Genomic DNA, 26,046 nt, shown 5'->3' with positions numbered 1-26,046 from the left:
GTCACGTTTGGATACAGGCCCCACACCCTCCACCGTGCCCATCGGTCCCCAGCGCCAAGACCCTCTACTTTTCCCTCTCCAGGGAATGAATTGCCTGCTTTCTGTGGGGGTGGGAGTGGACAACCCCTGCCAAGCAAAGCAGACAAGAAGATCTGGGCATTTTGTACCCAATTCTTACGTTGGTACCTCCCCACCTTTACCCCCAGGCGCACAGGCACGTGATGCCGCCAGTCCCTGCGCCTTTCAGGGTGCAGATCCAGTAAGTTCTCAGCTGTCCTCACGGCTGCTTTAGGACTCAGCCCTCTTGGTTCTGCTAAGCCAGTTACTGCTGGCTCACCTGCTTTGGGGCCTCCAAAATAGTATTGCTAATCTCCTCTCCTGTCCTGCCAGCCTTGATGGTTTCCATCTCTTAAAAAAAAAAAAAAAAAAAAGAATCTAGGGACGCCTGGGTGGATCAGTCGGTTAAGCATCTGACTCTTGATTTCTGCGTAGGTCAGGATCTCATGGTTCACGAGATAGAGCCCCGCGTCAGGCTCTGTGCTGGCAGTGAAGAGTCTGCTTGGGATTCTCTCTCTCCCGCTCCCTCTCTCTGCCCTTCCCCTGCTTGCACTCTCTCTCTCAAAATAAATAAACTTAAAATAAAATAAAATAAAATAAAATAAAATAAAATAAAATAAAATAAAATAAAATAAAATAAAATAAAATAAAATAAAATAAAAATCTCTTTTGCCGTCATTTAGTGGGATGTTGACAGGACCTTCTCCTGACATGGAAGAGAATCAGGCGCGAATATTCAGTCCACTTTTGTAACGCAGCAAGGGGACATTCATCTGCCAGGAATTAAGCCAGAAGTTAACCACCCACAGGTGTGTCCAGTGGCTGTGTCACCAGGCAGGTCGAGGGCAGGGATGAGTGGGTTCAGGGGACCAAACTTTTGGTGAAGAACTGATTGATCATGGGGTGCCTGGGTGGCTCAGTCGGTTAAGCGTCCGACTTCGGCTCAGGTCGTGATCTCGACGTCCGTGAGTTCGAGCCCCGCGTCAGGCTCTGTGCTGACCGCTCAGAGCCTGGAGCCTGCTTCAGATTCTGTGTCTCCCTCTCTCTCTGACCCTCCCCCGTTCATGCTCTGTCTCTCTCTGTCTCAAAAATAAATAAACATTAAAAAAAATTTTTTTTAAATAAATAAATAAACTGCAAGCAGCTTTTCTTCTAGAACCTCCTAGGGCTGAACTACTGAAACAAAACAGGACTTACAAGGACTTACAAGGGTACTTTGGAAGGGCAGATATTGTCTTGCCAATTACATCCCATCAATCAGCAAGGAGCTCAGTTTGTTTCGGATAACTTTATTTATTTCCAAAAACAAGCAGATGTGGCCTGAGGGCCCTAACCTGCAGGCCTCTGATCTAGGGAAAGAGACACCAAAATGGTGAGCAATTATGGGTGGTTTGTGTTTTCTTCTCTTGCTTTATGTTTGTTAAATTTCCCGCGGTGATAAAATTTTAAGCATATTTATTTTGAGAGGGACCGAAAGAGAATGAGCGGGAGAGGGATGGAGAGAGGCAGAATTCCAAGCAGGCTTTGTGCTGTCACTGCGGTGACGCGGGCTCGAATTCATGAAATCGTGAGATCACAACTTGAGCCGAAATCAAGAGTCGAATGCTTAACCGACTGAGCCACCCAGGTGCCTCGATAAATTATTTTCAATAAGAAAAAAAATATATATGAATTTTGTTAATAGGGATGCTGAAAGCCCTAGCCATTCTGGCATCCATGGGGCAAGGCACTCAGTATCCTTAACTGTAAGATAAGGTTATTAACACGTACTACACCAGGTTTAAAGGTTAATATACAGAAAGTAAAAAATGGCATCTGGCACACAGTAAACTCTGTATTATCATTTCAGTCCAGTGAAGCCAAGAGGATCAGGGACTGTTGACCTCCCAACCTCACCAGGAAACGCTTCAGCCACTCCTCTGCCCAGGGTCTGCTCCCCATCCATCCGCTCTCCCCGACCCCCCACTCTTATCTACAGCCTTCCCCGACTGGCTGGCTTCATCTTTTGGCTTCAGATAGTCTCAGACATCCCGTTTCCATGCACGCAAACACTAAAACTCTAGCAAACTGACCTAAAGCACAACAACAACAAAAAGTCATCCAGGAGAAGAACACCATTTTGTGGCCTGGAAAAACCATTCCCAGCCGCCATTTTGATTTCAAACATGGCGACAGAGCCCCTCCATCAGGTGGGTCGCGGCCCATCACAACTAACTAGGCGGGTGAACACACAATGCTGCCGGAGGGGCCTTGTTTCAGACCCAGTCTCCAGGCCAGTGGCTATTTTTATTCGTTTTTGACAAAGTTGGAGGCCAACCAACATTGGCTCTGGAGGGCCGACCGTCAACCGGCATTTGTTCCAAGGCAAGTGTGAGGGCTGAAATATTCCAGGGTGACTTTGGAAATGGCTTCAGGTGCAATCAACTAGGCCACAGAGCTATCCGCCAAACACCAAACACAGTCAGCTGCTCAGGCACAAGACCAGGCAGAAAACACCTGGAGGGAAGAAATAAACATCTCAAGTGTCACTATGAATCAGACACAGGGGGCTTCTCACTGAATCCCCAGAGCCCCGTGCAGGGGAGGCCACCATTTCCTGCTCACAGTGAGGAAACTGAGGCTCCGAGAGGCCCGATGACCTCAAGCCACACAGACGGCAAGTGTGGGCTTCCAATCGGACTCTGACCTTCTGAATCTAAGTTTGAGGCAGGAAGATATTTAAGACAAATGGGAGTATCTCTATTGTCTGGACTTGAAAAAACAAGCACTTATATTTGAGAGGCGATGTGTATACCACAGGGTTCTCAGCTGGGAGCAGTTTTGTCCCCCGGAGACACCTGGCCACGTTTGCAGACATTTTTTTGTGGTCACAACGAAGGAGGGGTGGCCATCTAGTAGGTAAAGGCCAGGGATGCTGCTGAATGTTCTAGGATGCTCAGAACAGCCCCTCACCGCAAAGAATTACAGGGCCCCACGCGTTAGCAGTGCCTCAGCTGAGAAAACCTAATGGTTTCTAATCGATCTCATCGTAGATTAGAGCCATCCTTCCAGACTTTCGATGCAGAATCTACCATTCCTGACCTGTGTAATCCTGGGAAAGTTGCTTTAGCAGGTGTCTCTTAGTTGCCTCATAAGATGAAAATATTAACATTAATTGCGTCTCCTTCCTTGAGTGTGTGTGCAGGGTTCAGCATTGGGCCTTGCGGGCAGTAAAGACCTTAAGCCGAGGGGCCTCTCCACAGGGAAGCCATGGGAAGAGCCCAGTATGGGGCCACTGGGCCCTGACATCAACCAGCCCTTGTGTCCCTACCTCTCCTTTCTCTTTGGTAAAACAGGGATGGTAACCGCTGAGAGCCGATGACCTGATGGAAGTAAAGTTATTTATTTACTATTTTCACCAAGCAAGTAAGGAAGAAAGGACATTGCATAGCTTAGTAAAAGGCCGATAATTCTGAACTCATCTTTGGGCTCCCAGACACATAGACCCTTGGAAATCTCTCAGGCCTCCTGTCCCCCTCCCCACCGGCCCAGTGCTTCCTGGGATGGCCACCTTGGCTAGGCCAGGAGTCCTTAAAATAGGGTCCAAAAACCAAATCCAGGCTGCCACATGCTTTGGTACCTCCCACAAGCTAATAATGGTTTTTACCTTTTTATTTATTTTCTACTTATTTTTTAAATGTTCATTTATTTTTTGAGGGCAGGCGAGGAAGGGGCAGAGAGAAGGGGACAGAGGATCTGAAGCGGGCTCTGTGCAGACAGCAGCGAGCCTGGTGTGGGGCTCGAACTCACGAACCGGGAGATCATGACCCGAGCGGAAGTTGGACGCTCAACTGACTGAGCCACCCAGGTGCCCCTGGTTTTTACATTTTTAAATGGTTGAAAGAATCTTACTTTGTGACATGAGAAAATTATGTGAATTTTCAACCTCAGTGTCCATAAATACAGTGTGATTGGAATACAGTCAGGCCCTCTCAATCATGATGTAATTATCTGTGGCTGCTAGGGCAGTAAATGGCAGAGCTGAGTAGGTGTGACAGAGACCATATGACCACAAAAGCCGAAAATATTTACTATTTGGCCCTTGATGGAAACAGTTCACCAACTCTGAGTTAAGTGGTGCTTTTCGGCCCTGACTGTGCACTCCATGACGAGAAGCCTTAAAAACTGCTGATGTCTAGACCCCACCTGGACTAATTACTCAGCATCCCCAGGATGGGAAGGATTGTTGGGGGGGGAGAGTAGGGTTCACCCAGGCATCTACATTTTCCAAAAGCACCGCCCCCCCCCCCTCAGGAAATTCTAACCTGCAGGTGGGGGCGAGAGCCACCAATCAACAACCCACATTTCAACCAGGCAGCTGGCCTTGGTTCTGAGCAGCATTCCCATGGCAGCGAAGCCACTTGCAATGGGGTGATTCCAATTCTTGCAGGTTTATTCTTTCAGCTTAAGGTGGTTTCGATTAAATGTGATTCAAGATTCGTAGGTTGAACTTTTGTGTAAATAGCCTTACAGATCAGGAAAAAAAAAAAAAATGTCTCCTTTGTAGGCCACGCGGCCAGCTTTGGGCACACCGGAGGACTTGAGGGGTTTTGCCAGAGGGGTCAGATGGGGGTAGAAATGTGACTAACATGCTCTACAAAAAGCTCAGTGTACAAGAAAGATCATGATCCAAACAGGGGACCGGTGCCCGTCTGCAGGCCCTTTGCCTTCAGCAATCCAAGGAGGGTCCCCCGAAAGTCTCTGTTATTCTGCTTTGCAGAGGGACCAGAGAACTTCAAGGTCAGCCTCCTTCCTGGGGCATGTCTCCTGCCCTCTCTGAACCCCCCAACCTTGAACCCAAACAACCAGGTCCTTCTGGCTCCAAGTGACCTCACTTCCCTGCACTAACTATCCAGCAACTGTTAATAAAGATCATGGGGTGGGCGGGGATGCATGGGGAGAAGTGGTTAAGGGTGATTTTTGTTCCTCCTTTTTGCTTATCTAGAATTTTCTGACTTTTCAACAACAAACAGAACGTGACTTTGGTAAGTTTTTCAAGTGTAATACAATGAAAACAAGAAATCAAGCAGGTGGGGCTAGGAAGCACTGGGGCACAGAAACGCCTGCACTAATTGCTCAGAAAATAACCTTAAATGGGATGCGCGCTCAGATGCACATTGATTCGCCCCGGACTTCGCGATCATTTCCAAAGTCCTGCCGTCCGCAACCAAGGCTTCACCAAAGCAAAGGGGAGGAAGAGGAGGAAAGCGAGGCCCCCCGCCAGCGGGTCCACCTTTGTGTTCCTGAGCGCCCCCTTCCAAACAACATCACCGCCAAATCCAGCCCCCCGGGTTTTGCAAGGCAGGCTCCGTCTCCCCAGCGGCCCAACTGAAGCCTGCATTTCTTTGGTGGGGGCGGGGAAGAGGAGGTGGAGCGAAGGGATCACACGGCTTGTCTCTACTAGGGGCGGGGAGGGGGGGGGGGGGGACTCGCTGCATAAGTTTGCAAAAGATAACGGTCATTAGAATTGCAGGCTTACTTACTTTACTTTGCGATCAGGGAAACAGACCTTGCACTTGGCAGGACTCATATTGACCTGCCCGCCGACCAATCCCACCCGGCTCCTTCCGGAATGCCGAGCATGCACCCCTGAACCCCCTGAAGCGGACCCCGGTCCCGGGGCCCAGCGGGGCAGCCACAGGGAGGCGGAGGCGCGGTCCGAGAGCGGCTCGGGCCGGGTTGTGCTGCAACCTGCAGATGCCGGCCCAAGCGCTGAGCTTCCTCCATCCCGAAATGAGTCCTGCGCGCAAGTGTCCGGGGCGGACGCGCCCGCCCAGGCCCCGCCCCCAAGCGGACCCCTCCTCCCAGAAGGGTCCTGCCCCCTCACCGGGCCCCGCCCCCTATCCCCGCCAGCCAGGTCCCGCCCCCCCCGCGCCGGCCAATCACGGAGCCACCGCTGACCTTGGGGGCCGGGAAACGACCGCCGGAGATGTTAAAAAAAAAAAAAAAACAAACACAAAAAACAAAAACCCTCTTGGCTGCTTTCCTACCCAGCTCGCCTGACTGGAGGAGAAGCGTTCCAGGATGGCACCCACTAGCTACTGGCAGCTGGGCAAAACTCACAAGTGCTTGAATACACCCGCTAGGGAAGTGGTGGAAAATATGGTTTATTTAAAATATGAGTCAGGGGCGTCTGGGTGGCTCAGTCGGTTGAGAGCCCCACTCTTGATTTCGGCTCAGATCATGACCTCAAGGTTAGGGGGATACAGCCCTGCCTCGGGCTCTGAGCTGACGGTGTGGAGCCTGCTTGGGATTTTCTCTCTCCTCTCTCTGTCCCTCCCTTGCGCGCTCTCTCTCTCTCTCTCTCTGATAATAAATAAACCTTAAAATATGAGTCAGATGTCACCACAGTGCCTGGTAAAAGCCCCCGAAGTCAGGTCAACTTCTGGCTTCCAAGTTCCTGGTTTTGCTCATTCTTTCACCTCTATTCCCAGGGACAAGTTGGTTCCAGGTCCCTCTGTCCCCACGGAGAGCTCCCAACACACACTTCGGACCACATGGGTCACCTGGTAAAGTGAGTGCTTTCAAGGCAGGGAAGACCCCAGCTGCCCTGAGACCCTAAAAAGGCTTCATTCTGGCTTCCAGCTATGGAATGAATGAGTCACAGGAATGAAAGGGACAGCATAAGGAATATAGTCGATGATAGTGTAGCAGTGATGTATGGTGACAGATGGCGGCTACACTTGTGGTGAGTGCAGCATAACTACATAGACTTGTCTAATCACTATGTCCTACACCTGAAACGAATGCAACATTGTGTGTCAGCCACACTCAAATGAATACATCTTTTCTTAAAAAAATAAGCTTTCTGCTAAGACCAGCATACCCTGGGTGCTCTTTTGTGCCTTTGTCTTATTTAATAGCGATCCTATTGTTTTTAATTTTTTTTTTCATTGTAAGTTTATTTATCTTTGAGAGAGAGAGAGAGAAGAAAGCACTAGTGGGGTAGGGGAAGAGAAAAGAGGGGAGAGAGAGACTCCCAAGCAGGCTCTGAGTCCGACGCGGGACTCAAACTCATGAACCGTGAGATCCTGACCTGAGCTGAAATCAAGAGTGGGATTCTTGGGGTGCCTGGGTGGCTCAGTCGGTTAAGCGTCCGACTTTGGCTCAGGTCATGATCTCGTGGTCTGTGAGCTCGAGCCCCGCATCAGGCTCTGTGCTGACAGCTCGGAGCCTGGAGCCTGTTTCAGATTCTGTGTCTCCCTCTCTCTCTGACCCTCCCCCGTTCATGCTCTGTCTCTCCCTATCTCAAAAATAAATAAACGCTAAAAAAATAAAATAAAATAAATTTTAAAAAAAGAGTGGGATTCTTCATGGACTGAGCCACCCGGGTGCCCAACAATCCTATCGTTTTTATTTCCATAATGCAGATAAGGAAACAAGACCCAGAGATGTACATTTCCTAAGGGTGACAGAGCTGGAGCCTTGAACCCACGCAAACTGATTCCAGTTAGAATAAATGAATGAATACTTCTCCAAGTAGTTTTCATAAGTTAAAAGGACCCAAAACACTGCCTAGAAAATATTGCAATGATAATAAATGTAGCCTACGTTCACAGCAAAGCAAGAAGCCAAAAACTAATGTAAAAGTTTGCAAATATGGCCACAATGGCAGCAGTGACCTCTCCTAGGAGCTGTAGAAGCTGCCCTGCCTGAGGACACCAGTTAGCTGTGCTCTAGCCAGATATCAACTGTTTCAACAAGGGGATTAAGAAATAAATACATAAAACAGGTGAACACAATTCTCAGTTCTTCAGAATTTCTAGAATGTTCTCCACGGCCTTGTCTTTCCTTCCTCCAAAACGAACTCCACCTTAGGCTGATGCATTTTTTTAAAGTTTCAAACCAACCCCCTCCCCCCTGCAAATTCATCCCCGACATGACCCGAATTTAATATATTCACCTCAAAATAGGGAAAACAATTAAAATCAGGAAGTGGAAGTATTTCAAAAGACCCCAAGTCAGTAAGGATCAAGTGGGAAAGAGCTTGAATCAGTTTACTTGCATCGCTCTGGATTTTTATCCTCTAGTGACAAAACCCCAACACCCGTTGGACCTCGTGGTGATGCTAACTTCTCCGCCAACCCAGCCCGAGAGACGTCGTAACACAGCTCGCTTTTACGTGGGGGCGCTCAAGAAAGGATTTCACTTAGATGTCCGCGCTTGGCACGTCATCAGAGTGATAACGACTTGGGTTTTTCTCTGCCTGCCTTATTAGGGAAGAGAAGATCGGAAGGAAAGAATAACACACGCCCCTATGCTCAGTACCGCCTTTATACAAACATCTCCTCTAAACAATTGTCACCATGCTTTCGATGACAGTTCAAACTTGGCTGTAGATGCAGTCTCGTGTTACAAGCCCTTCTGCTCAGGCTCATCAGAGGCTAAATTTAACTTGTTGGTATGGCAGAGGGAAAAGCCAGGTCAATGGCGAAAGGCACACGCAAAAAACAACAAGAAATGGTACACGTACAAGTGACGAGCAGCACAGTGGAAATTCCGGAGCCGTGAGCGGCCTCAAGCCTGGCCCTGTGCCCTCTGTGACCCCGAGCAAACCTCTTCTCTCTACTTCATCTGTAAAACCATCCATATACAAAGTGTGTTCATTCAGACAAAACCAAAATAATGCCCTGGGGCATTAACCTGGGGGGCTCAGTCCGTTAAGCGTCTGACTTCAGCTCAGGTCATGATCTCATGGTTCGTGAGTTCAAGTCCCACTGACAGCACAGAGCCCGCTTCGGATCCTCTGTCCTTCCCTCTCTCTGCCCCTCCCCTGCTCCCCTGCATGCGAGCGCAAGCTCTCTCTCTTTCAAAAATAAACATTAACAAAATAATTTAAAATAATCCCTTTCAATATGTGATGGAGGAAATGTTCCATTAAGCATAGAGCAGAAGTGAAAGATTTTTCTAAATTAAGATACAGACGGGGCCCCTGGGTGGCTCAGTCTGTTGCACATCTGACTCTTGATTTCAGTTCAGGTCACGATCTCACAGTTTGTGGGACTGAGCCCACATTGGGCTCTGTGCTGACAGTGCAGAGCCTGCTTAAGACCCTCTCTCTCTCTCTCTCTCTCTCTCTCTCTCTCTCTCTCTCTCTTCCTCTCTCTCTGCCCCTTCCCCGCTTGTTCTCACTCTGTTTCTCAAAATAAATAAATAAACTTAAGGGGCACCTGGGTGGCACAGTCGGTTAAGTGTCCAACCTCGGCACAGGTTACAATCTCACCTTTTGTGGGTTCGAGCCCCATGTCGGGCTCTGTGCTGACAGCTCAGAGCCTGGAGCCTGCTTTGGATTCTGTGTCTCCCTTTCTCTCTGTCCCGCCCCCGCTTGCACTCTGTCTCTCTCTCTCTCTCAGAAATAAACATTAAAATTCTTTTAATTATACAAAAATAAACTTTAAAAAAACAAAAATAAAAATAAAGCGGGATCCAGATATTTAAGAGAGAGAGAAAGGAATGTTTAGTTTCTCTGGATCCTGTATTAATAGCCAGCCTCTTCCAAAACTCAATAGCCAGTCCACCAATGAAACAATGTGAAAACAGAGACCCCCTTCCCCCGAACCTCCCAGAAAACATCTTAGGAGCTAAAAAGAGTTGAAAACGGGGTTTCTGCCAGCCTCTCCCTAAATCAATAAAGGAATAAGTAAATTAAAACATTATCAAAAGATCCATGGCATTTCACTGAGGGACAAATAACAAATATTTATAGACAATTTAAAGTTTTATGACCTGCTCGCTACTTGGAGCAGAGGAAAAGAGATACGGAGGGGAGATAATGAGCAGGAAGGATCTGGAAGAGGCCCGATGCAAGCCCACCCAGGACGTTATCTGGGACAGAAGTGCAGCAAGGTCCCGGGTGTCAGGGTGCTCGCCTGTGGTGTCCTTCACTGCGGTCCAGACCCCACCGACCCGCACTCGCCTCCCTGGGCTCTGCGGTCTGCCTTGAGAAGCCTCTCTTGAACTCAGCACTCCCACCAGGGAAGTGAGTGGTTGGGAAAGCACCCTGTGGACTGCCTTGTGTTCTACCATTTTGTTGGGGACACTTCACCTAACCCCCCTCCACTTCCTCCCCTGCGGACACAGGCCGCTATACCTTAAGGATGTACGCCCGGAGGGGCCTGGGAAGAGCCATGGCCACAGGCGAGAGCTTTGGAAGATGCCCATTCAGCGGCCGGCCCCCGAGGCAGCCCCTGGGCCACCCACACCCGCCACTCCTTCTCCCGTGATCTCAGCACACTTGTGAGGTAGACACCAGCATTGCCCCGCTTCGACGGAGAAGGAAATTGCAGCTGAGAGAGCTCACGGGACTGGTCTGAGATCCGAAGCCAGACCTGTCTGCCTGCGGGGCCTGGGCCCTTGCTGTGACCACTGTGCTTGGCACCCAATGACAGTGATCACGCCATGGCACTGTGGGCTCACAGTAGCTCAGCTAAGCGTGGCACCGGGCCTGTGAGGTAGGCAGCACTGTGACCTCGTTCTGGAGGATGCTGAGGCACAGAAAGGTTAACGGCTCGGCCCCGGGGCACTTGACAGCTGAGTGGAGGAGAAAGCATGCGCAGTGGGAAGTTCTCTGCCCACGATGGGAAGTTCTCTGGGCTAGTGGCCTCTTAGGCTCCTTCCTGGCCTGGCCTGGCCTCTCTGAGGCCATCTGAGCACCCACAGTGCCTGCACAGAGCCCGGCAACCAGCAGGCCTATGATAAATGCTCCCAAGCCCATGAATGAATGGGACAAACCTTAGCTTCTCCACTGGACCGTTTCATCTCTGAGTTTGTCCTAATGTTTACCTAGGAAGACCCAGACCATCGAGGGGCAACCGGCCCAGGAGAAAATGGTTCGAAATTAACAAACTTTCCCCAAGCTCTCTTCCCCCCTCCCCCTCCCACCTCCGTTCTTCCAGCACCGCCCCCCTGCCCCCCACCACACACCGCTCCACACACAAAGAAACAAAAGCAAAGGCTGCTGGGGCCACAAAGGATCTCAGAGCATCCAGTCCAGCCCCCTGAGAGGGTAGGTGACATCCTCAAGGTCACAGAGCTTAATGGCTGCCTCCCCTGCCTCATTCTTCTCACTAATGCCAAGAACGGGTTAGGAGGAGGGTGGAGGCATCTTTGCTGGAGCCCAGGTTAAGCATCAATACCGGGAGATCGCAGACCGCTTTCTGACCTGCACCTGCTGAGGGTCCGGGCTCGAATGGCACTGAGGGCCTATGATTATCTCTGATAGAGATATCAGAGACCTCTGACAGACCCCTGAGGGTCAGGGCTTCAGCTTTTTATCTAGGAAGTGGGATGACTGGTTCACTTTCCCCCCCCAATATTTTTATAAGGTTTTATTACTAAACATTGTTAACACTTGTTGTAACAATATCTACAGCAGAAAGTTGGAAAACACAGAAGAAAATTTAAATGACTCATAATTGCACCATATAAAAACAATGATTATTAACTATTTTGACACATTCCTTATAGACTTTCCAGCCACACACACACACACACACACACACACACACAAACATTAAGCACCCTCATTTTCTGTGCTTACTAATTGGACAGAAATCTAAGCACATTACATTCATGTGTCCACAATCCCTTATCTGAAACTCCCAGGACTCTGGGGCGCCTGGGTGGCTTGGTCGGTTGGGCGGCCGACTTCGGCTCAGGCCATGATCTCGCGGTCCGTGAGTTCCAGCCCCGCGTCGGGCTCTGTGCTGACAGCTCAGAGCCTGGAGCCTGTTTCAGATTCTGTGTCTCCCTCTCTCTGACCCTCCCCCGTTCATGCTCTGTCTCTCTCTGTCTCAAAAATAAGTAAACGTTAAAAAAAAAAAAAAAATTTGAAACTCCCAGGACTCAATATGCTTTGGAATTTGGGAACTTTCTTGGGGGGTGATGGTAAAGCTTTACATGATACGTTTTCATGTTACTATTTCAGCAGCAGAAGGCATGAATATTCACAAAACGGGATAAATAAACACTACAAACAACTTTACATCTATTCACGGTGGATTTTGCTGCTAAATGAGTTCACCACCAACTAATGAATTTCCAGGTCATAACTTTATTTTTTTTTTTAAGCTTATTTATTTATCTTGAGAGGAAGACAGACAGAATCCTAAGCAGGCTCCACACCCAGCACAGAGCTTGACACAGAGCTCAATCTCATGAACTGTAAGATCGTGACCTGAGCCAAAAGCAAGAGCGGGACGTTTAACTGAGTCACCCAGGCGCCCCCTGGGTCATAACTTTAATTTTCAGGACTACAGTTGTGCGATCCTGAACCTGTCCTATCCCACCCATTCAGTCCACACACGCACCCACGGGAGAGAAGTATCAGGGCAACAGTGCTCTGAACGGGCATCTTACCCCAGACCCACTGTATACTAGTCACATTGCCACTGTTGACCAAAGTGATTACCTCGGAACCTTCATTTCACAGCACGTGAGCATTTTGTCACATGTAATGTTCTCACCAGCTTTGTTCTCTAAGGGTTGCATGGGAAGTCCGCCATCTGGGGACTATTTCCAAGTCCAGAGAAGAGCCAAGTCCCAACACCTGGCCTGAGATGAACCCAAAAGGGAAGACGAGAAGGGGACTTGAACAGACAGCACGAAGTCACCAGGTTAACAGACAGTCCATAATCTCAGCCGGCCCTTGCCAGCTGGGAAGATGGGAGGCAACAGGGAGATTGTACAACCATATTAAATGCAGAAGAAAAATTAGGGCTTAACCATGGAACTAGTCTACAAAATCATACAATTTACACAAAAAAGAGTTTTATGCAAACAAAAATGCTATTGCTGCTGAAAGCAACAGCAAAGTGTCTATTCACCCATCCATCCATCCATCTATTTATTCCTTCCTTCCCACTTTTCTTCCTTCCTTTCTTCCTCCCTCCCTTCCTTCCTCCCTTCCTTCCTTCCTTCCTTCCTTCCCAGATTCATTCATGAAGTGTTTTGCATGCCCCAGGAATGCAGAATTCTGTCTTTGGCAAGCCTGGGTTCCTCACTGAATTCATGCATTCGGCAAATATTTATTCAGAGTCTACCATGAACCCACACTAGGCCAGTCGGTGGGGAAAACTGGAGACCCACGCGGCACCATTTTCATGGACCTTGCCCTCCGTGCAGGAGACAGGTAACAACCAAGTCAACACAAGGAAATTAATGACATAATCTTCAGGAATGATTATGAGTTGTGAAAACATATCAGAGCAATCAATCAAGAAATGGGGGCACATGGGGAATGCTTGGGGACAGGGAACACCCTTCAGAAGAGGTGACTTCGGGGGTGCCTGAGTGGCTTAGTCAGTTAAGTATCCAACACCATCTCGGCTCAGGTCATGATCAGGTTTGAGAGTTCGAGCCCCCAGTCGGGCTCTGTGCCGACAGTGTGGAGCCTGCTTGGGATTCTCTTTCTCTCCCTCTGTCTCTGCCCCTCCCCCACTCACTCTCTCTCCCTCAAAATAAATAAATAAACTTAAAAAAAAAAAAAAGCAGAAGAGGTGACTTTGGTGGGCAGGCAGGACAGGCTACAGAATTCACAGGGCCCAGTGCAAAATGAAAACATGGAGCCCTTGTTGAAAAGTTATTAAGAATTTCAAGAGGGAGGCAGCAGAGGGTCACATGCCTTGAAGTAGGTCCGGGGGGGGAGGTGTAAGGAAACGGTGGCAGGGGGAGGGGGGTGTGGAGGAGGGGGTGAGGGCCATTTCAGTTCAGAGGGAACAGCAAATGGGAGTTTTCTGGGATGGCGAGGGCACAGGGGGAAGACAAAGGCCCTCTGAGATCATTCAAAAAGAGCTCCTCCCACGCCACAGAATTAAACATGTGCCGTTTCTCTACTCGGTCTCCTGGCTGGTGGCCTGGCAGGAAGACGCCAGCATGGGCCACAAGGTGACCTCTGGAGCGACACAGAGGTCACACGGTGTGTGAAGAACCTGTTACCAGCAGGGAAGATCTGCAGACCTATCAATGCCTTTGCTGTAGCTTCTGCCTGAGTGCAGCCCCCTGGAATAAACCACCCCCCACCCCGGTCTTAGGTTTCTGTCTGCGAAATGGGAAGGTTGGAAGGACTAGCAAAAAAAATAAATAAATAAAACCCCTACTCCCTGCCTCCATTTTGCAGAAACAGAGCCCCGGGAGGTTAGGGGATTTGCCTGAGGGTGCAGATTATTTAGCAGCTGACCGGGAAAGAATAATATTAATAAAGGGAACTTCCCAGACTCCATCAGGGGCACTTTACCCACACATTGGCCTTCTCTAAGTCAGGCTTCATTTCCTCACCCCTCCGGCTGGTTGCAGGCCACCTGCCCACATCTGAACGTGGCCTGGGCTTTTGACCTGGGGGCCCCGGGGAAGAGGAATGACCACCCTGTGGAAGAGGGAGAGCACAGCAGTGGCTCTCTGCAAAGCAACACTCTGGAGGGTTTTGGGGGGGAGGGGGTTGGGAGGCTCCCCCCTGAATATTTCTTCAGAGTTGACCCAAGATGGACCAACGGATGTGAGCAAAAGGGTCAACAGTAGCCAGGGCGGGGCGGCGGTGGGGGGGACGCCACGGATCTGAGCCCTGGTTTTCTCATCTGTAAAATGGGGACCCACCGCCAGCCTTGTGCTGTTGTTCTAAGGGATCAATAGATAATTTATATAAACTGTAAAGTGGTGGGTGAAGTGGGTGTTGGGGGGACAAAGAGCAAGCCACAGGGAGGAGCTATGAAGGAATCCGGGTCTTATTAAGTACCTACTATGTACCGGTCTTTGCATACGTTACAATCGTTATGCCATTTAATCAGGTCAGTGTTTGGCAGATGAGGAACTGAGGCCGGGACAGGCGAATGCCATGCCCAAGGGCACACAGTGGGGGGTGGCAGAGCCCAGGTGGAACCAGCTCTGCTTCCAACACCAATGACTGCTCTTTGTACCAGACCCTAAAGCCCTCCCTTCCTTTAACCCTTGCGGAACCTCAAACTGAACTCCCCCCCTGAGGACGGTCAGTACAGGGAATACTCGCATTTCGTCTCTCTCTACCTTCTATTTCCCGTCACCAGAGCGCAAATTAAGCTCCCTGGGAACGTGGGCACCTATGGAAGAAGCCACCTCCTCGTCCAAGTTTTTCACGTTCGAGAGAGAGAGTACAAGAGGTGCACTGAGACCGACAGCCAGTGGGATTCTACCTCCTGGAGAAAGGAACAGACCGGAAGGAGGGAAGGACACTGGAAGGAAAGCAGAGGACCTGGCCCAGTTACGGTTGGTGGCCCTTCTCTTTTCTCTGCTTGTCTGTGTTTCCTGAGTTTTCCACCTGGAACTACCGTATTCTATTTGCAATTCTGTCTCCCGGAAGGGAGGCGGCAAAGCTCAACAGCAACAACAAAAACAAACAAAGCCACCAACTGCACACCCAGGCTCGACACTCCCACCTGTGACGGGCCTATGGGCATTTGTTTCCAACAAATTGCTGGATGCGGTTACAGTATCTGAGTTTTTGTTTTGAAGGCATCCCTAAGGGGAAGGCATGTGCCTCCGTGCTTAGTTACCTGTTGAAAGAATCAAGGAACAAATGAAAGAAGGTCTCTTCAGGAGGCAGGGAACCTGTCCCTCCCTCCAGCCCCCATCATCCCATCCCGAATGGCTCTTGTCAGCCTTGGCTCATTCGGCTTAAATTACAACGGGTCACACTCAAGGTCGGCTTCCCAACTAGGCTAAGCTCTTTCTAGAAAGACAGTCTCCTGTGCCTCCCAGTTAGAAGGACACAGGGCACGTTACCTTATGGTGGGGACGGGGTTCTCCGGCTCGCCTGCAGTGAGAGCAGCCTCCAGAGACAGAGTCCCCAGGCTGGCCCGGCTGCCCTTCCGGGGAGACTCTCGGAACAAGCCGGCACTGGGGTCCTCATCGGAGGAGTTGTCGTCGAAGGAGCCCAGGATAAAGTTGGTCATCAGCTGCCTCTTGATGTGCTCCTGCTTCTCGTCTTTCTTGGAGAGGGGTCTGGCTCGCTGGCCCTGGGGCTTGGCTGGAGACGACGGGCCATCGGTATCTGGGGTCTTCAGGTCTGCGGTCCCTGTTGCATTGGCTTGGGGCGCTGGGGAGGTGTCATCAGAGGAAAGGGGGTCTCCTGGGGGATTCTGGCGTAGGGGCGGCCCGGAAGTTCTTTGCTGATCAGTATCGTCGGCACCTCTGTGGGAGGCTGGCTCAGTCCGGTTAGGAGTCTCTGGCAGAGGGCCGTTGTTATCATTTTTCTGCGGCGGCTCCCCTGAGCTGTCTGAGGCTGGAAAAGGCGCTTGGCTTGGGCTACAGCTCCCTTCGGGTGTGCTCTTGGTGACTTGCTTGGAGTCTGTCATTTCCCCCCAGAATTTTAACCAGGAGAAGGTCAAGCAGGAGAAAATCAAACAAGATAGAAAAAGAAGCAAGGTCATTCAGAAAATCTGTAGGGGAAAAAAGGAAAGGCATTTTAGAGTCTACATAATGGAGTTATTCCCACCCTAAAGGGGCTCGCGGGGCAAGGGGCAAGCTAGGGTTCTGTGGGTTCAGCTGGCCGTGGCAGAGAGGAAAGGCAGTGGACAGAGTGGTTCTGCGAAGAACACGCTCTGTGGTCCTAGGCACGTTCCTGAACGCCTCTGGATGTCTGTTTCTCACCTCTCATTTAGGGACACTAACACATGCTCACCATAAATCATCAACATGCACGTAAGAGATGAGTAGATCATGCCTGTTATGAATCCCGTTACAGATTCCTAAGACCCAAAAAGTTGAAGCAATCCAAATGTCCGTTACCTGAAGAATGGGTAAACAAAAGGTGATCCATCCATACAACGGAGTCTTATCTGGTCATAAAATAGGACTGAAGCATTGACACACGTTACAACACGGATGCATCTTGAAAACATTATGCCAGGCGCCAAAGACCACATTGTATGACGCCATGTATCTGATACGCCCGGAACAGGCAAATTCATAGAGACAGAAAGCTGAGTGGTTGCCTAGGGCTAGTAGGATGGGGATAAAGGGTACAGGGGTTGTGTTTGGGGGGATGAAAATGTTCTAAAATTGACTGTAGTGAATGTACTTGGGGAATGTACTAGAAACCACGGAAGTATATAGGTTACATGAGTGAACCAAATGGCATATGAATTATCTCTCAATAAAGCTGTTACCTAGAAAGAAAAGAGAAGACTCTACATATTCCAATTCGTAGATGTAAAGGGACTGTCGCCATTATCTTATCATCACCCCGCCATCATCGTTGTATTACTGTCACAATCCTCATCATGGTTCTGGAAGGGGGAAGGGCACTTTGCCTTATTTTCTTCCTAGCGCTAGTACGCCCGGGATGGAGTGTGCTTAGAACCAAATGAAAACCCAGCAAGACCGAAGAGAGTCTGTTCTGTTCCAGGGTCTAAAACAGTGTCCGGTAAACAGGGAGAGCTTAACAAGGGACAAAAAGTCATTTTGCCGAACGCATGAATTCAGATATTCTGATTTCTAACCCATGCCTCTTCCCTCCACGCTAACTCTGCCCTATTAGTGGAGTCGATCATTGCGATTTGAAGTAAAGATTGTTAAAAAGCAAACAAACAAAAATACGACCTGAACATGTTGAAATTTCGGAACCAATTTTGCCACAGGGAGACAGTAGAAGCATTTAGAAAAAAACAAAAAACAAAAAACAAAAAAACAGGACCACCAAGCTCAAACATATCAATATAGTACCTAAAAGGCTTTTGTCTTTTTATAATTCAATATTATGTTCTTAAGGGAAGTAGAAACGTTCTCAAGATTTCCCAGAACGGCACGACTCTGAGTACTTCTTGTGCACTTTGGGCAACAGAAACTGTGGAAATGTCATCAGGGTATTTTCCAGGTAATACACAGGGTCAGGAGGTTTTTTCCCTTTAAGGTCATCAAGTTTCTTTTTACAGAAAAGGCAGGCAAGGGTGGCTCAGCATCTATCAATGTAACAGACCACATCCATAGAACAGAGTGGAAACTGACAGGATGACCTCGATGAACACCAAAAAAAAAAAAAAAAAAAAAAGCATTTGGCCAAAATCCAACACCCTTTCATGATTAAAAAAAAAAAAGAAGTCAGAAAAGTAGGAATAGAAAGGAACTTGAATGCAATAAGGCACGTTATGAAAAACCTATAGCTAATATATAGTCAATGGTGAAAGACCAGAAGCTTTCTCCTGAAGATCAGGAACAAGGCAAGGGTGCCCACTTTTCACCTATTTCACCTATTTTGCTATTGTACTGGAGGTCCTAGCCAAAGCAATTAGACAAGAAGAAGAAATAAAAGCCATTCAAATGGAAAAGGAAGACCTGAAATCATTTCTAATCATAGACGGCATGATCCTATACAGGTTTCCCTGCTATCCAAAAGTAGAGAGGTTCCTCTGAAAACTTTCATAAGTTGAAATGGCGTAAAGCAAAGAAGCAATTACCATTAATTGATAAGAAAACACTTTTGAGCATTCCCAGACCCATAAAATAACCTCTCTTAGGCTTTTCTGGTAGCTGAGGACACATCTTGCTAATGGATACACAACATAAATCAAGACAAAACTCAGATGCTCACAGACACAGTTCAAAGCTATGGCAGCTTTGGTGCTGAGGTGCTGAGTGTAGTTCTCACCAAAGGAGCTTGGCTATTTTAACTTTTCCACTTTCTCCTAAAAGCAAAAATCCTCTTCAGATTTCCTCCAGTTAGCAAAAACAGGTACTAGTGTAGGTCTTTCACAAAAACAAAGTGGCATAATGTGAACTTTCAAAAAGCAGGAGATGCCTGTGTATAGAAAATCCTGAAGAATCCACACACATGAGGCCCCTGGGTGGCTCAGTTGGTTGAGCAGCTGACTCTTGATTTTGGCTCGGGTCATAATGCCGGGGTTGTGGAATCGAGCCCTTCATCAGGCTCTCTGCTGAGCATGGAGCCTGCTTAAAATTCTCTCCCTTTCTCTCCTTCTCTCTCTCTCTCTCCCCCTCTGCCCCTCTCCCCCACTTGCACTCTCTCTATACATGTAATTAAAAAAATTAAAAAGAAAAAAGAATCCACACACACACACAAAACCCTAATAGAAGTAATGAACAAATTAAGCACATTTGTAGGATACAGGATCAATATGTAAAAATTAATTGTGTTTCTTGCACCAACAATGGACAATTTGAAAAGGAAATTAAAAAAACAATTCCATTTACAGTAGCATCCAAAAGGATAAAATATCTAGGAATAAATTTAACCAAGGAGGTGAAAGGTGTGTACAACGCTGGTGTATAAAACATTGCTGAAAGAAATTAAAGAAGATCTAAATAAATGTAAGACATCCCATGTTCATGGATTGGAAGATTTCCTACTGTTAAGATGGCCATACTACCTGAAACGATAAACAGATTCATATGCAGCTGCAAGGGGAACCAATAGCCAAAGCAATCTTAAAAAAGAACAAAGTTGGAGGACTCACACTTTCTGATTTCAAAGCTTACTGTAAAACTACGGTCAAAACAGTGTGGCACTGGCGTAAAGAACAGGTATATAGATCAATGGATTAGAATCAAACGTCCCCAAATAAACCCATATACATCTATGGCCCATAGACTTTTTATGAAGATATCAAGACCATTCAATGTGGGGGGTGGGGGGATGCCTCGCTGGCTCAGTCAGAAGAGCATGAGACTCTTGATCTCAGGATCGTGAATTCAAGCCCCACGCTGGGTACAGAGATTACTAAAGAAAATAAACAAACTTGAAAAAAAAAAAAAAAAAAGACCATTCAAGGAGGAAAGAATAGTCTCTTCAACATATGGTTCTGAGACAACTGATTTCTACAAGCAATAGAATGAGGTTGGACTCTGTGGGGAATAAGCTTAGGGATTCCCCAGGCTTGCACCGATGGGTTAACAAGGCATAAAGAATTAGAAAGCCACAGATGCTCACACCCACGTTTGGGTAGACAAGATTAGTTAAATAGGTATAGAGAGGGTGGGGTAAAGGCCCCAACACAAAAGTATATGAGGTAAGTAAGATTAGGTATTCAGGGCAGATATGCCCCCCCAATTTAGTACTATAGCAGAAAGCTTCTTTCACAGGAAGGGAGAACCAAATTAGGTAAATAGGTAAATAGGGCTATAGACCACTGCGGGGTAAAGTTGCCCAGAACAACCATCTGCCTGGCTCCAGGATTTTGTTTTATATTGACCCAAACCTCTAACACCGTATATCTTCAAAACCCTCTTTCCCTCACGCCCACGAGTTAATGGTCACAGATTTATTATCTCTTTGTGCACGTCCATCATCACGTTTGTAAGCCTTCTGATCCTAATAAAAACGGAGCAAGGACCCTTAGTTGGGGCTCTTGTCTCCTCCCGGACATTAGCCATCTCTCGAATTTTAATCCTGCGTCCCGCTTTCTTGCTGGACAAGAAAGAACTCTAGACCCAGAGTCTACGACAGGACTCCTAACTCAGACCATATAAAAAAACTCAACTCAACATGAGTCAACAACCTAAATAGAACTAAAACCACAAAAAAATTTGGGGCACCTGGGTGGCTCAGTCGGTTGGGCGTCTGACTTCGGCTCAGGTCATGATCTCACAGTCCAAGGGTTCGAGCCCCTCGTCGGGCTCCGTGCTGACAGCTCAGAGCCTGGAGCCTGCTTCGGATTCTGTGTCTCCCTCTCTGTCTGCCCCTCCCCCGCTCAAGCTCTGTCTCTGTCTCTCTCAAAAATAAATAAACATTAAAAAAAATGGAAAAAAAAAAAACCACAAAAAATTTAAAAGAAAACATGGAAGCAAATCGTTGTGACCTTAGAATTGGCGATGGATTCTCAGATGTGACACCAGAAGCATGAGCATAAAAAAAAAAGTAGATAAATTGGACCTCATTCAAATTAAACACTTTTATGCATCAAAGGGCACTACCAAGGAAGTGAAAAGACGGCCTACCGAAGGGGAGAAAATATTTGTAAATCACACATTTGCTAACAGTTTAGTATCCGGAACATATACAGAAGTCTTACAACTCAGCAACAAAAAGACAAGCCGATTTAAAATTTTTTTGTTCTGTTTATTCATTTTTGAAAGACAGAGAGAGAGCAAAAGCAGGGGTGGGGCGGAGAGAAAGGGGGACACAGAAACGGAAGCAGGCTCCAGGCACAGAGCCGTCGGCACCAGAGCCCGACGCGGGGCTCGAACTCACAAACCGCGAGATCGTGACCTGAGCCGAAGTCGGACGCTCCACTCACTGAGCCACCCAAGTGCCACCCCCCCCAGACAAGCTGATTTTAAAATGAGCCGAGGACACGAACGGACATTGCTCCAAAACAGATATACAAACGGCCGATAGCTCACGAAGAGATCCAACCTTAGTCGTTCCGGAAATGCAAATCAATATACTGCCATGTACCATTTCAGACCCACAAGGATGGCTGCAATCAGAGAGACAGAGAAGCAGGGAAGGAGGGAGGGGGGAAGGAAGGGGGGCGGAGGGAAGAAAACAGCAAGGGGCTGGTGAGCACGTGGAGAAACCAGAACCTCTGTCTGCTGCTGGGGGCACTGGGGAATGAATGGTGGGGCTGCCGTGCGGAACCGTTCGGTGGCTCCTCAAAAACTTGAACATGGAACTGCTCTCTGACCCAGGGCTTTCCCTCCCGAGACATAGCCCCACAAAAACTGAAAGCGGGGACTGAAACAAGCAGAGGTACACGCCTGTTCACAGCAGCACCCAGCTTTCCGATGCCCTCGCCTTGCTCTCTCCCCCAAGGCTCCCCAACCGCGGCACTATTGGCTTCCGGGGCTGGAACGTTCCCTGTTCCGTGGTGGGGGCCGTCCTGCGCATCGTAGGGCGCACAGCCTTCACCCACTAGACGCGGGGAGCACCCCCTTCCCTCAGCTGCGACGATGCAAAATGTCTCCAGACGTCGCCAAACGTCTCAGGGGACAAAACTGCTCTCGGGTGACCACCACCGGGTCTCCAGACCCCCAGGTGTACTCCCTCCCTCCCTCCTGCTTCTCGATGGTGAGGTCCTTCTGGGGACTCCACTCTTGCACGTAGCAAGTTCTCGAGAAAAGTTTAAAAAGTGCAAGAAAGGTCAGAGTCCTGACATTGCTGGCTCGCGCGTGCCCTTAGGACAGATTTAGAAATTAGTCACTGGCAGGGGACAGTACCAAAAATGTTGCAAAGGCTATTCTGGCTCCCTTAGCGAGCCCATTAGGTTAGAGTCTTACACCTTCCCTGGGCAGGAGAGCGTGACAGGGTGCGAGAGCCCACAGACCTCCAGCATGGAAACAAAGACAACACAGCATGGAAACGGCACCGACTGGTCTCTCCGGGCCAATTCGGCTGCCCTTGTAGACAGGGACGAACTGTCATTCATTTCGGGATCTTGGTGCCCAGCTTGGGACATGGCAGGTACCCCCAAGGCGTGTACAAAATGAACGATACCTGCACACACCCACACCGAGCACCCACTGATGGCTTGAGGCAAGCTGGAATTTGGATTTGGATTTGGACTTTGGAAATTTCCATCTTGGGACCTGTATCAGGGATGCGGGGATACAAGCAGTGTCTTTCCAGCGGCTCTTTCGCAAGAGTGTCAGGCCGGCGTCGGGCTCTTTGCCGGCAGCTCAGAGCCTGGAGCCTGCTTCCAATTCTGTGTCTCCCTCTCTCTCTGCCCCGCCCCTGACTGCTTTCTCTTGCTCTCTCTCTCCCTCTCTCAAACATAAACATTAAACATTTTTAATAAAATTTTTTTTAAATAAACAAATAAACATAATAGTACTTACACATATTACACCGTCACGAGTATAGGGTGCCTGCTAGCCTCAAACCTCAGAACAACCGTGATGGATATTATCATTGCTGTTGTCATCTTACTTCCATTTCACAGTTCAGTAAATGGGCTCAGAGAAGCTCAGGACCTTGACTTCACTCAAATCCGGCCCCCGCACCCAAACCTTTCACAGCGTCCTAGCATGAAAAGTGGACGTAGATAAATTCCCTAAAATGGACGGTGTTAACCCCCCAGCATGTGGACACCCGACTGTAAAACCAGACACTGGCCGTGTCCCTGGAAGACGGAGCATCAGAGCGACATGTAAACTAACAATGCCAGACGTGCACAGTGGTCCAGGAGGAGCACTGCGCAGGTGGTTTGAGTCCATAGGCAGGAAAGGCCAGAGGAGTCCCCGCAGTGAAGCTCTGGGGCCCACGCCATGCCAAACTGTCGCCCTTCGCCGAAATCGCCCAGCTGACCCGAAAACTGAGCACAGCCAGAGCTATTTTTATGTCTTGCAAAGCAAACCTTGCCAGGTGTCAGAGCAATCATGGGTCCAGCCACAACGAACGCAGGAAACCGCTCGGCACCTACAAGCACGGGGCAGCGACCAAATGAAGAGTGGAAGGGGGGTGGGGGGTGCGGGGTGGTCGGGATCTGTTTGCCCGCGGCTCCCCACCCCTGCAACACACACCCATCCCTGGCAAGGTCTGTGCGGGACCGAGGGGGGCAGGATGCCAGCGTGAGGACAGCAATTCTGTTCCACGCTCGGATTTTTCCTCCCACCAAGAGGAAGAGCACCTGGGTGTTTGCTTCCACTTACCACCACGGTGGCCACGGCCGCCAGCTCCATTCTCATGTGGGTCCTGACAGGCGCCCACGGGGTGACTAAGGGAACCCGGCCCACAGGGTGTCACCTTTCAGCAAGAGGCTGGTGTCGTGCATCAGGCCATGGGGGAGGAGTTCAGACCGGCCGGTGCTCCAGCACGGGTGAGTTTTTACTCGAGTCAGCCATGCGGCACGCCCTCCTTTGTCCCCCACGGATCTAAGCCACTCGTGAAGGTCTGTCTGTGCTCAGGTCAGCCCTCCCCTGACTTGGACTCAGTTACTCGGGAGGCTGTCTACGCTCTCTGGGGCTGGCCAGCCCGCAGGGCCACCTCCCCCGGCTTGCCACATTCCTGTACGTACTTAGGCCTATTTCACTGCTTGTACCATTGACCTCTGGCCCAAATCTGCATCTCTCGACTGTGTTTGAAACACTCCCCTAGTCAGAAGCACCTTCTGTGCCCATGTGCTCACCTGCGAGACGCTTTGCCCGGGTTTGGCCACGTTGGGACGGAAAGAGAAGCAGAGTGTCAGGACAAAGTGTGGGCAGCCAAGAACCCTCCAGCTGGCAGGCGGGCAGCCCGATGTCCTTTTGCTAAGGCAGAGGTCACGCAGGTGAGGGGAGCCAGCCGCGTGAGGCTGCCCGGGAGTTCAAAGCTGACCGGCGGATACCTTAACCTGCACGCCAGCCTGCAGGAACGGGGGTGTCACGGGTCACCGTGCTCCCCCTAATCCACCTGCTCCACCCCACAGCCTGGGAGGGGACCCTTGGAGGTGAGCACGTGCTTATTAAGGAGTGTCCTTATTCTATAGATGAGCAGAGGTCGGAGGTCCCGCGTGAAATTAGCAACACGGCCATGATCAGCACTGCGGTCCCAGCTCCAGGCCAGGGCTCCTTCTACACCAACACATCATTCACGGCAAAACCCCACTGTCCTTGGGCACCTTGTTTGGTGCCCTGGTAGCTGACCTCAGCTCTGCCACCTACAAGCAGGGTGAGCCTTGGGCAATACTTAGGATCCTCATCTACAAAGTAGGGTAAGGACGTGCGTACCTCGCAAGACAGAGTGCCGAGAGTCCAAGGTGATCCCACGTGGGGAACTGAGCCAGTGCCGGATGCGATTCATCCCGACGACCGCCACGAATGACCGCACCGAGAGTCCAGGGCAGCACGAGTCACTGCACAGCGAGACCCCGCCACCCACGGAGTGCTATCTCGGACAAATCACGTTCCCTCTCTGAACCTGAGGTTCCCCGTCTGGAAAAGCCTCGCCCACCTCAGAGGATTATTGGGAGGACCAACCAAGATCTGTTTAGTCACTAAACACAGCCCTCCCCTTCTTGGTGCCGCAAAATGCAAAGAATGAGGCAGGTGACCATGAGTGTCGTTTCAGCTGTGGGTCCTCCTCCACAAAGGCACACAAATGGACTCACATTTGTGTAACGGGGGCCAGTGTGCCGCGGGTCAGGCCTCGGGGCCACTCCCGGAGGACCGGCCGGCCCAGATGGGACAGGCAGACTCCTATGGGACAGTCCCAGGACTCACCAGCTCCTTAGCTCCAGCCCCAAGCTGCTTAGGGAGGTCACCGCAGGGCAGATGTTTTCCCAAAGGGCAGAAATCTGGGGCCTCGGCAGCCTAGGCCAGGGCTGAATTGACTTCTCGTCTGTTCCCTGATCCGATGGGGGATATTCCCGCGGATTCTGCGTGGTTTTGTTGTTGCTGTTTGAGAGGGGTCACATTTTATGTTATTTAGAAAGGGATTTTCTTTCTTCACTTGCTATCACAGGGGTTAAAGGAAGGAAGAAAGGAGATGTCAGAGAACGCTGTAGGGGATTGGAAGCGATTCCTAAGAAGTCACCGGGCGTGTTTGTCTGTCACTAGAGTGTAGGGAGCACGCAGTCTGTCACAGCCCGTGTGCTACAAGCTTCATACGTGTCGTCTCATCAGCCTCCCCCTGCAACCGTCTGCAACAGGTGCCCCTTCTTACTCCCCTCTGCAGGTGAGGGAACAGGCTCAGTCACCCCCGAGTTCACACTTGCAGGACCCAGGTGGCCTCCCTTGGAAGCCCACGCCCTTAATCCTCACATGTTCTTCCTGCCTGGGCAGGATTTCCCTCCGTAAGCCCTGAGAAAGGTCCCCCAAGTCAGCGGATCTGAGAGGTGACTGTCAGTGCTGCTTGGTTTCTTAGAGCTGTGAGCTAGTGTGTGAATCCTTGCGTCCACTGCCGAGGCACCAAAATGTAACCAGGAGCGAAGAACGGAACTGCTTCTCGGTGGTCTTGGGGTTCCTCTCCTAGGAAAGGCTTTGGGGGGACACAGGAGAGTCCCGCTCAAATAAAGTCTTTCAAATCAAGATCTCGCCGCTAGGATCCCAGCA

The 26,046-nt window shown here is 49.6% G+C and overlaps 1 protein-coding gene and 1 long non-coding RNA gene across 8 annotated transcripts in view; one reads left to right on the top strand and one right to left on the bottom strand.

Annotated features, from left to right (window-relative positions):
* Positions 1-23,949, bottom strand: part of ACACB (acetyl-CoA carboxylase beta) — a 107,592-nt gene extending 83,643 nt beyond the window's left edge. The window contains exons 1-2 of one of the 6 annotated variants that reach the window (XR_013551345.2): positions 23,668-23,949; positions 15,847-16,502 (exon numbers count right to left, since the gene is read on the bottom strand). Coding sequence is in view for 5 of the 6 variants with exons in the window: in XM_078435685.2 (XP_078291811.1) it covers positions 15,847-16,493 (647 nt within the window). In the remaining variant the exon portion in view is untranslated. Of the gene's footprint in view, positions 1-5,579; positions 5,846-10,186; positions 10,463-15,846; positions 16,503-23,667 lie in introns of those variants that run through there. The other 5 variants (XM_078435685.2, XM_078435684.2, XM_078435681.2 and 2 more) reach the window with 5 other exon arrangements.
* LOC132665474 (uncharacterized) lies at positions 10,586-15,806 on the top strand. Of its 2 annotated transcripts, none has more exons than XR_009604164.3 (3): positions 10,586-11,101; positions 12,578-12,710; positions 13,130-15,806. It is a non-coding gene; the product is annotated as an uncharacterized LOC132665474 (long non-coding RNA). The 2 variants fall into 2 exon arrangements; XR_009604165.3 differs by having other exon boundaries at positions 13,058-15,806.
* Positions 23,950-26,046: the final 2,097 nt, after the last annotated feature.

Source organism: Panthera onca, chromosome D3 (assembly GCF_046562875.1).
Source record: "Panthera onca isolate mPanOnc1 chromosome D3, mPanOnc1 haplotype 2, whole genome shotgun sequence".
NCBI lineage: Eukaryota > Metazoa > Chordata > Mammalia > Carnivora > Felidae > Panthera > Panthera onca.
The sequence above is the reverse complement of the archived record's forward strand: the minus strand, read 5'-3'. Positions and strand labels throughout refer to the sequence as shown.